The following is a 12,291-nucleotide window of genomic DNA, read 5'->3' as shown; positions in this document are numbered from 1 at the left end:
TAATTTCTGAACGACTGTGTGTGTGTGCGTGTGTGTATGTGTGTGTGTGTGTGTGTGTGTGTGTGTGTTGGAGGACGGTGTCTATTAGCTTATGCAAGATGGAACACTCGTGGAAAAGGATTTTTTCTCTAACTATATATATAGCAACTCGTAAACTTGGTGTTGGCTGCATAGGCAATAACTCGTTTCAATGTGCTTTAGGAATTAGCAAAGTTTGTTTCGATGCGTAGCAGGTGATTTCAACTCGGAGCTGCAACTACATCACGACACTCGTGCACGTCTGTACGATGGGCAGTTTCGCTCTCGACAATCTTCGTATATCAAAAGTCTTTGAATTTAGGAACAAAATTATTCTGATGTCGATTAGAATCCCGTTGACATACCGCGACAGCAAATTCAAGGTTTCTTCATAATCTGAGAGAGTCTTTGCTTCAAGAAGTTGCTTTACTCCACTCATTCCCCTTGTTTTTTAACAACTAGTTTCGAAGAGTGATCAAGAATTTATCCTTGTAATATGCAATATTCTCCAAATCTGACATTTCCAGCAGGACGTTATGAAATAAACATTCATGTTTGTTAAGATGAGATTTTGATTACATCATAAATCTATAGACTGTGATGGTATAATGTTTAAATAATCTCCTTGGCGTAGTTTCATCGTGTTGATTCGAGAAGTTAGAATCATCTTGTGATAAGCTACAATTTTAAAATGATTACATTCTTTAAAGTAATGTATCACAGCGACGTATCACGTTGTAACACGTACACGTTCTTGATTCTTCATCTTTCTGCGTATGCCGCTTACATTTCACTTTTTATATCGGTTGCTGTGTGAAACATGTTACATTCTACAAATCACGATGAAGGGTGGTAAACTATCTCACGCTCAATAGAAGTAAAAGTCCGTACTTTTATTCCATCCCGTACTAACAGTGTCTTTATCTTACGTATATCTTGCGGGAGTAAAGTATAATTCATGAAAAAAGAAACCCAGTTGTAAACCTTGTAAACCCTGGAAATTGCTGGAAACTTTCAGCTACAGCTACCCAGCCTTACAACGAATTGCATATCTTAGTTTTCATGAAAAATTCGTAAACATTTCTTTTTAATTCAACGACAACTTTCCTGCATTCCCAATGGTATTGTCCTCCCCATTTCTAAAGTCACGAGGCTAACTTGATATAATTTTCAATTTTTCCCCTTTAACTTTCCTATTGAAAGTCACCATCATTTTACTCATGAGGACAGCAGACTGTTTCTATACCATGACAAGGAGACTGGACACAATCAGATACAAACAATAACCTCTAAAATGTTTCTCTTATATGGTATGTTTTATATGCGAGTTTATTTCATCTCAATCTCTTTCTCTCATTCTCTCACAATGATATGCTTTTTTTCTCGATGGAAGGGGTTTAGTGTAGGCCTATAATAGAGTTTTCACGCAGTAAAGCGCACCGGCGTGCATTTTAGAGAATTTATCGTAAAGGTAAAATATTGCTTGCAATATGTGGAAGGCTATCTGAATGATGTCTAACAAACCGCTAGAGCATAATGAACCAGGCGCGTCCTCATAACTCCTTCTTCATAACCTATACTGACAGAATACCGCACGTCTGTATACCAGAAATAATATAAAATATTATTTTGTCTTAGATATTCTACAATGACAAACTGTCTCCCTTGTCTGCATGATAACGTTTGGAATTAATATCTGTTCTTTGTTTAATGAGGGCAGTAATAAAATGTAGACTGTATTTCAAGAGAGCGTGATGGAGAATATCAGTTATGACTGTGATGCATACTGGCAAATTTGTATCTGGTAGAAACAGCCATGATGAACCATGTGATGATAGGGATAGAGTGCCATACGCCCTTGTTTGTTTAACGTCCTGGTTTCGGGAGAAACAACGCATTCGTAATAAAAGTACCGCCTGCACCTTTTCGAAACAATATCACATCTTCATAACAAATAGCCCGCGGACGGCGCAGCCCGAGATATATACTGTGAAGAGTCAGATAGAACGAGCGAAGGTACAGAGAGGGAAGGAGAGAGAAAAAGAGAGAAAGAAATAAAGAGAGTAAACAATGATTGATACGCTGACAACCATGGGGTTGAAAGAAAAACGGGAATTGAAACGTTAATATGAAAACAATGATTGGCAATCTTGCTTGTCATGTAGCGAAGAATCGGTATCATTATCAAATTGCAAGCGGAGGGACACGTGAAAATTAAGCCTGAGGGACAATAGCGTTTCGCGTTTTGTTTTCGCATGATCAGTCTCCCCCTTGATATCAAAAGATATTATCATCTTGGATCCAAGTTATATTTCTTTATTGGTTTGTGGCCTCTGAAACTCAAATTTACATTACAAAATTTTAGATCTACCCCATTTTGATCTCTACCCCAACTTATCGATTTAGCTATATTAGAGTCATATACCCCTATAATTTAGTATAAAGAGTATACACAAACTTTCACAATATTTCTATACATTTAATGACAAGGAGTACATTTTACCATAGTTGTACATTGCCTATGCACATACAGGACTCGTGTCCATATTCGCATTGCAGTACTGATTCTCTCCATTAGTCTGTTCGGTATAGCATTCGTTTCTCTTGAGCTGTTGGGAAAAATACTTGTAGACAAATCACAAGTATCGGCCTACCAAAGCTTTGAAAGTGTCCCAAGAAAAATTTGTAGACCTACAAGTCTTTTGATCTTTTATTGACATGAAATAGAATTTCGTCTGTGCGTGTGTGTGTATGTGTGTATGTGTGTGTGTGTGTGTGTGTGTGTGTGTGTGTGTGAGTGTTTTCCCTCGTGTTCTTTATCTCTTAGCCACTTTGGCTGCTTCTTGGTGAGCATCTTCAAGAACACGACCCGAAGAAAACAAGAACAAACCGACTGTTTCAAAACGGAGTCGATTAAGAGTGGCATCGGGCCAAGCGGAAATTCTTTATATATCCCGTTATAGACCCTACGATACATAACATTATTGTAATGCTACGTTTATCATATATTGTTACGGCTTGTAGACAAGACTTCCATAGGGAATAAAGCAATACATGTATCTAGTGTACGCCGTGGCTGAAAAGAACCCCGGCACACATCTGTGGCCAGAAAGTCAATATGACATGTTGAATGACGCAAAGTGATTGATACACAGACCACTATATTCAAGCTACCTCACATTTTTGTCGGTATGCCGTAATTCACACGTTTACTTATACACAGACCCACACACACACATGCAGAATAACACACACACACACATGCTGTACAGCTACTGTGCACATTGGAGTGTGGTTGTTTAAATAGTCGTTAACAAATTTATATTGACTCTCCTCTCTTAACAACAAAAGTCTTTGAGTGGGACTGAGGGGATGGGGAAACAAAAGTAACAAGCCCGGGCAGACAAAGCGGTCCATGTGATCTGAACGCGATCTCGATTGGATTTATACAAGCGGGCTGCAAAATACGAGGGAATTTTAAGTAGATTGGAGTTAGAGATATCCCACTTAACGAAGGCTTGCTCTAACAATGCACAATGTTGTTTGCAGCTAGGGCAACACATTTTCTTTCACGCCATACTGAACTACGGACGGTTGCCTAACGAATATTTGCAAAATCCGGCAAGTACTGTTCTGTCTGTAACCCATTCATTTCTATCTTTTTACAGAAATCCAATGCATTCAACTGTGAATGCGGCTAAATGGAACATCATATTTAGGATGGCAACATACAATGACCGTTAAACGCTCTGCTTGCTTTTTTTTTTTTGCTCTGTGTGATGCATGGTCATATAATCACAAATATGATCGTAAACTCTTGGCAAGTTAGCGTCGTTGCTAACTTGCCCTCTCCTATAATGGAATAACTATACTTGACCTGCTGATCATATTCGAGAGAGAAAAAAAAAAAACACGCCACAAAATCTACAAGAGGATAATATGTGTGACCGATGGGAGTTAAAAACATATAGTACGGCTTCGAATTTTGGTTTGTTTTAATGCCATCAGGTGGGGGGAGGGGGGGGGGGGGAGGTGGCGCATGCAGCAGATGTTATTTCAAGCATATACGCAAGATGTGCGTTCCCATCGTAGGTAGATGCTGGTTTCGCTCGGAAAAGGATCATAGTGTTCTGTGTTATGGATATGTGACACGTGGTTATTTCACGCCGTTCTAGCGCTAATCTCCATTTAACTGACAACCTACGTTTTCAATCTTTGTGTGTAGTGTGTATTCCATGCCCTTATCTGCAGCTTGAGTACACACACCAATGGTAGATAATGATGTAAATCGTTATTTACAGTTTGTATTAGAATCCACCCTTTATGGCACAACCCATTTGGAAACAGTGTACTCGAGCATCTCTAGTAGCGTTAACACGTGTCTGGGATAAGCAACTAAGATTATCGTGTATAACTTCAGGAGGGCTATGCGCTCTTTTTATGGTTTCAAAAAGTGTAACTCCATCAACTCCAACAAGAAAAAATGTGGCAAATTTCAATTTATTTGTATCTTCAAGACTATAAAGTCCATGGTCTCTTGCTAAAGCGAACACACACTGCAAGTTCGTCTATTAATATGATCATTGTACGCTGTATCTTGGCGATGTGGCCAAGGGGGACAGCTTTCATTTGACGACTTAAAGGTCTGACCGATCAGAAGAATTATCATGGTTGAAGCATATTACGTTTACAGGTTGGTTTTCGCTTGTCAGTGTAGCCCAACTTAACTGCTCATTCTTCTCAATGCCCAGCATGTATTCATGCGCTCATTGTACAGGCTACATGAAATTCGCTATTCGTACACAGAACATTCTTATCGATCGCTGATTAACAAAAGCTTCCAGTCAATGTTTTCGCGGGTCATCCACGCAACAAGTGTCTGCGTCAAGCAAAACTTTGATGTTCCAGTTCACAAACATCACCATCACGGGAGGAACGCCCTACTATTTACAGCATAAGTTACTCCTCGAGAGCACTACCTCCTTGTAATGTTGATCACATAGTATTGAAATACTGAAAGACACGATTGTATATGACTCAAACCTACGAATTATGCAAACAGACATATTTTTTTTTTTTACTGACTATAGTGCATGCCTGATATTTGCTACATGCCCCTACATAGAATCTATATTCAATATCATATTCGACTTTCATTCTTGTAAACGCGAACAGAATATGCAAAACGCGCAATAAGGAAGGTACTTACTTCGGCAATCACTCGACTCAAACAGGCCGCTCCTGTTATGACGTCAGGTCTTACATTGAGGGTTTTGCATAGCTCTTCAGAAAGTTCTGAGTTGTCTGGACACACATATGACTGTTTGAAGCTTACCACCTGTAGAAATAGACGGAAAGAAAACATCATTTACTTTAACATTCCAAACTTTTCACGGCGGCATTCCAACACTAATCTAGCCATTGTTTTTCCTTTTCTAATCTGATACATTGCCTAACAAAATTAAAACAAGGCTCGACATCATCCGTCCAACTTCAGTCATGCATTGAACCTTTAGAAACACTTGTGGTTGTATTTACTATTGTCTCGTGGGTTGAATAAAACGTCACCTGGCATCTTTGGTTAGACTGTACGATGTATTACGATATCACTGGGATCTTATCGTATAGTGGCAAATCTCATCAGCCGTTGGTGAATCTATACAATAAGGCTCCGCCAAGCGAACTATTGTTCTCGTTCAGTGTTTTGTGGTGAATCCTCTGAATATGATTCAGGTATTCGGTGAAGGGTGCCTGTGTGTACACCATGAATGTACACGGACCAACAATTTGCGGTTAAGGTGTGGATCTCTTAACGTACAGTGATGAAAGGTACTGAAGAGCAAATGTAAACTGTATGAGCCATGTTTGTCAGCAATTCGTCGCCAATTAACAGCCTCCAAAAAAATACAGTTTTCATTTTCAGTATATCATAAGATTACGATGAGCGGTGTGTGAATACTGCTGTTAATGTCAGCGCCGATCGTATTGTTTTAATAGTTGACAATATACTAAATCAGTTATTGTATATTGATTGAAACGAAAGTGTTTCGGTCATTAACATGAGAATATCAAACACTCAAAGTTCAAGCAGAGTTTGGTCCTAATTTAACCATCCACTGCGGACACGTAAAAGTATCATCGCGTGTAATAATAGACACCTTACTAGATGGTTATTTCCCTAGTTCTATTAATGATGGACTTTCATTATATCCTCTTGAGTTTTGGTAAAATTAAAGAGATGAGCAAAAACGAATAGGTTTGCATCTGGCCAACAGGCTTTCAGGGAGGAAAACCCGATCACCCAACATTAGTTGACAAAAAGTAGCTGGTAGGTCTAACGCATTGGTCAAAACAATAATATTGGCGTACACACGGTGACGGAGAAAGAAGGTACTAAAATAATGTACCCTACCTTATTGGTTTCCACATCAACCACCACCCAGACAAGGAGAACCAGATCCTCCTCATCCGTACCAAGCAAGGCTCCTCTCCTCCCAGCAGTCGTGCAGAACACAATCACCAGATAATTATAGGCCATTTTCTGAAAATCACTTCTTGAAAGTTTCCTCTACCAGAATAAGAAAAGAAAGATTCAAACGATTTCCCAACAGATCTTAAAACATGTGTCCGACCCCAGATGAAAAGTCGACACTCAGAATCACCACCACACCCAACAATTCACCCCAAATATTTCACCGTCTAAATTTAAAAAAACACATATAGTCCCAGCACCCGGTACTAAATAAAAAGAGGGTATAGAGGACCCTACACCGCTCGGCTCGGTCACCAATCTTGGAATGAGCTAAGTATTGAGGGATACACGTCCAAAAGGAAATCAAAAGCAGTGTCTATATCCCATCGATGACAAAAAGCGCCTTGGTGCGTGCAACGGGCTGTGAATGTGTGAGTGTATGAGCTTCCCAATTGGCTGGCAGACGAGTCCACGATTACTGCGATTCACATCCGTGTTACGGCTAAACAACCTACCAGCAGCGGCCCGCGGCGTCCAACAAGTTCCAACACTTCAACTCGTGGTCTATACACTGGGGCGAACCAACGTGACGGTACTTTATAGAGACTGCATGATAGATGGGCGTGGACTCCGCCGCAGATACGTCCTTGTGTGTTGTGCGTGTTACCCGCATTTTCTATATGGGAGGGCAAATGAGAGAAAAGCGCCGCGTACTCTTTTTTCATTCTCCTTCCAACTGCCCCCCCCCCCCCCCGTCTATCTCCCCCCGTCTTATTATTTTACTGATGGTATATACAGTTGGTTGGTGATATACAAAGCCTCTTGAAGCGAGTAACCTCGGCGATCCTCTCCTATAGGTTTCTGCCTTTTGTTCTCACCAGCCGTCCTGAGTTCCAGGAAGGTAGTGCAGATATATCTGAGTGAAAGAAACCATTTTCCAGGCTCCTCTGCATTGTGACTATCCCAAAAGCACTCCTTTCCAAACATGTTTTCCTTTTTTTTTTTCTAATTTTTACCATTTTACCATCATCCTCATTTCTGGACATGCCGGGAAAACGGAGAGCACCCACACTCAGTGTTACATGAGATAAAATGGCCCGACCAGAGCGGCAGCAAATAAAACTAAGAATGTACTTGTGATAAGCTGAAAAGTAAGGAAATGAACATATGCAATACTCTAGTAGTCGAATGTTGTTGTTGTTGTTGTTGTTTTCATCTTTTTTTTTTCATTTGTCTGGACTTCGACATTGTTTAAAGATAAACAAGTGTAGTTTGGACAATAAACTGACGGGGGAGAATCCATCCTTTAAGATACAATTGAATAACATAAACGCACACAATTTGTAACACTTTATGTGATGACCTGGACATTGATATGCAATGGGTACAGGTTGAATCATTTAGATGCCAGTCATCATGAACATTTCTGGGACGATAATGACAGCTTCTCAAAGCAAATGAAATGGGCCTCGTCACACTGCACCTATTGATAAGAAATCTATTATAAAGGATCGAAATGGATAATGTAAATAAAAACTTTCGGAAATGATGTATATCAATAAATGTAGACATATACACGCACACACATCCACACACACAGAGACGCACACACATGCATTATATCACACACATTTACATCATTACCTATATACGTATATATACGCAATACCCTGTCAACACAGAAGTACTGTGAGTGCTGTATAGCTCCAGTATAAGCATGACATACATACTTTATGTAAAGCTGTGCTCTGGATTTCATAGTATTTTTGTCATCCGCTGATTATCTATTATACGATAGATATATGTTTTACGGGAATGATGTCTGTAATAATTACAATATCATAAAAAGTTGTCACTTGGAAGAACAGGAGGAGGGGCACAGTTCGATGAAAAAAAAATAAGAGAGAGAGAGAGGGGGGGGGGTAGAACCACGTGAGAGTCCACTTCAATACTTCCTTTGTTGTGTTATTATTCCCCTCTATTATCATCACTAAGCTGAAAGTAAAATACATTATGCCACGTGAGAGAATAATTCAAGCTAACCGGGATAGTTGATGGGTATCCAGGCAGTGAACAATATAAGATTAAAGAAAAAACAACAGAATTACCTATATGGACCGTTTTCTACTAGAATTAAAGATCACAAAGAGACTGGCCTGCCATATAGTAATAGCTGTTATAGTGACATCTGCTTAAAACTGCATTTGTAAGAAAGACTTTGAAGTGAATTCACTTGAAGCTTATTCACTTCATGCATTTGGCACATTTTGATGATGACGATTGCTGCATGAGATATTTGAATCTACGGTTCATCCTCTTTGGCGAAAAGAAGATCATGCACCGTGTGTTACCACTCATCTGAAACACGTCCCGTGATAGGTCCCGTGGTTAATCACTTGAATCACATGGCTGAGGCTATATCCCACGGTTCTGTGCATGATGGAGCTTATCACCGCTATTTGGGACAAGAAGAAATTAAATGAAAGGAGTTTTTTGCTTACACACACACACACACTGTCCCATGATACAAACACCCAGTTTGACCCCTCTTACCTCAGCTCTTGAAGTTGCAACCATTTCCCAATGTCGAACCCTCGAGTAATTCATATACATTATTTCAGAAGAAATCAGAGACAGATCTAATATATATATATATATATATATATATATATATATACATATATACAGTGTGATGATGCTGATATTCCTACCGCACGCCTCTGTCATCTTAAGTGAAATTATAGTTGAGACAATGTAGATAACAGAAGATGTCGCATGAAACCGGCAGAGTTGTGAAGCTTTCTACCGTGGTCTTCCTCAGCTTTAAAGGTAGGGGATACCTTTTACAGAGACCTCCCAAAATGCAGCAAAACATTAAATATGAACCTCAGGGGACTTGTTTAGGCCACTGCTGAGAAATTTGGAAGTCAACAGTTATCTACAATTTGAATAATGCACAAAACTCAACTACTCAGTAGTTCTGTGTGTCAGCCACACTTAAGCCTTTTTGTTGCAGTCTTCTGTATTTTTTTTATCTATAAACACAAATCTAAAAGTATAAGAGCTGATGTAATAACATATAGAGTGTGTGGCAAGAATGTATATAGAAATGTTTGTAAGTTTTGATGAACTTTCTTCACAAAATATACATGATGGACACACATGCAGTGTATGGGTCTGCAGAGGTAGCCTAGTAATGTACTGGAATTTACGGTGAGCCCCGAAAAAAATTCAATAAGTCAATAAAAATGTACTAAATGTTACCTTCCACTTTCAATACTTTATGGGAGTTTCTAAAATGATACTTTCTTCAACATACCACTGTATTTATACAACTCTTCATTTAAGGCATGCAAATGGGATTCCCTACCTTTAATGTCTGCTAAGCAGACGTTTGCGTTGCCTGGATGTCCAGGCAACGCAAACGTCTGCTTAGCAGACATTAAAGCTGAGGAAGACCACGGTCGAAAGCTTCACAACTCTGCCGGTTTCATGCGACATCTTCTGTTATCTACATTGTCTCAACTATATACATATATATATATATATATATATATATATATTCAAGTACTGTATGAGTATCTCTTTATTCATATAATCATTCAGCTCTTTGCTTGCTTGCTTTCTTGTTTTCTGTAGCTTGGGATCTACACGTACATGCCATCAGGGTTTACTACAGTATATCAGTGATGCTTTGATTAAGACGGTCATATTGGAAATTGGGTTCCGCCAGATCGTCATTATCATTTAAATCTCGGAATGCCAAATTTAAGTGCGTTCTACATAGAAACGTCGAAAAAAAAATCTTGATCACATGATTCGCTTACAAAAGATCGATTCTGTTTGAATCATATTTCTATCTAATTACCTGACCACATTTCTATTTCCGATAAAATGCCATGTTTTTGGTACTCAAGATTGCCAGCTTTAACTTTCTTTGTCCTCACAGACTTCCCTAGTGATGTTATTGATCTGCAGAATTCTTTCATTGTACTAATGCTGGTCAAAACAACACTTTCCTTGAAGTAAGTTCCTATTTAGTAAAACACATATCATAGACCAAAATTGTATCTATCATTATACAACTTGTGATAAGCAGGCAAACATTTTATAAGCAGGTTGACAAAAGTACGATAATGCAATTAAAAAGTGATCCATGCCTGAATCCTTGAGGCTTATAAATTATTTGTGGCAGAACACAGTAGCTTGCTAACGATGGATGATATCAAACTGACAGACAATCAGGGTCATGATTTCGAATTGACAAATTGCAGGCTCAGGTTGATAATTCCTCAAGAGGTCACCTTATTTTATCTGTTACTTGGAGATGAAAACATTATAGTAATCAAACTCTCCATTTCATTGCTTATTGAGATTCATATCCTGATATCGCTACCGAATATCATACAAACAAAACAAAATGTACTTGATAAACAGTGTGTGGTTTTTGGTGTTTTTTTTTTTTTTTCAAATTTCCGTAGTGGCATATTCTTTTCTATGATGAGATACAACTGAGATACAAATTGATTTGCCATGAATAACGTTTCATGCAAAGTAACTATACTCTCACCTCCTGTGAATTTAAGTTCTTGAGGTTTTCTCACTGAATGATATCAGAAGAATGTTGATGGACATTTTTTAGGCCTATTAGTTTATAGTTTTTATCATAAAAGGGATGGATTGTCAGACTATTAGTGCAACAACAATAAATATCGCTCTTCGAGTTTGTTGTACTATCAGTTGGGGTAACGTATCCACAAAGTATATATAGTATCTCTTTCTAGAATATTTTAGGGATTGTGTATGTGTGCATAAGTATTAATCAATTTTACTAGCCAGTGCATTGCAGGTATTTTTGCACCACGGTCTCATATTCGTTTGTTGCGGTGTTGTTCTTTCTTTACACGAAGTAAAAAATCTTATCCTAAGCTGAATGGGGAAGAGCGTCCTTTGTGCCGTCACTCCTTATCTCCTTTCTACAATGAAGGGAGCATCCACTTTCTCAATTGACAAAGTCTCTATAGTAGATTTACTTCACAATGACACTCCGCAGCGTATCGGGCACTGCGATCATGTCTCTTCTTTATAATGTCAATCGATCGCCTTGCCTCCCTGCTATTGTTATCAATTCGAAAAGGCAGGTGAGGTGAGGTGAGCCGTCTCAAGGTCGAGGGTCAACTGTCCGATTATGTGATATGTGGCTGTTTTCCGTGCATAACCAAGAGAGAGAGACGAGTTGGGGCAGATAGACTGAAGGGATAGAGATAGCAGCAGGTCTTTGCCGATAAAGCGGAATCGATGAAGATCAATCCTAAAGTGATTATGTTCAAATAAGTGCTTTGTTTAGGTGAAGCGACTTGCTTCTTCAATATTTCCCATTGTAGGCCCAAAGTGCCTGTTAGTTGCCGTCTAAAGCTTCTCCACTTTTATCAAAACTAATTACTTTGTTATGAATGAACTGTATATGGAAGAGAGCATACGCCAGAATGTGGAAAGCCGAGTATGATACGTTCTTTGACCGCTTTGTCAAGGCTCGCATTGAAAAGTCAATGTAATAGTCTGGGTGTCAAAGGCTGAATCTGAATCTGGACGATACAATTCTTGCATCCTTGAGAGTTTTGAGATATTTAGAATGGAGTTGTACCGCATTTCAAGGGTGCTGAATCCAAATATGGATGATGCAACTTTTGCATTCTTAAGGATTCTAAGATATCTAAGATGCCCCCAGAAAAAAAGTTTGAAATTCCCGTATATTTCCTTTGCAACGGTGACAATTTTGTAAAACATCATGGTCTTAACCT

At 38.9% G+C, this 12,291-nt stretch overlaps 1 protein-coding gene across 1 annotated transcript in view; it reads right to left on the bottom strand.

The window, feature by feature from the left end:
- LOC140232585 (epithelial splicing regulatory protein 1-like) overlaps positions 1-6,556 on the bottom strand; it is a 42,937-nt gene extending 36,381 nt beyond the window's left edge. Inside the window, exons 1-2 of the mRNA XM_072312680.1 lie at positions 6,431-6,556; positions 5,228-5,356 (exon numbers count right to left, since the gene is read on the bottom strand). Coding sequence (XP_072168781.1) covers positions 5,228-5,356; positions 6,431-6,556 — 255 coding nt within the window. The remainder of the gene's footprint in view (positions 1-5,227; positions 5,357-6,430) is intronic.
- Between the last annotated feature and the right edge of the window lie 5,735 nt (positions 6,557-12,291).

Source organism: Diadema setosum, chromosome 9 (assembly GCF_964275005.1).
Source record: "Diadema setosum chromosome 9, eeDiaSeto1, whole genome shotgun sequence".
Classification (NCBI taxonomy): domain Eukaryota; kingdom Metazoa; phylum Echinodermata; class Echinoidea; order Diadematoida; family Diadematidae; genus Diadema; species Diadema setosum.
The sequence above is the reverse complement of the archived record's forward strand: the minus strand, read 5'-3'. Positions and strand labels throughout refer to the sequence as shown.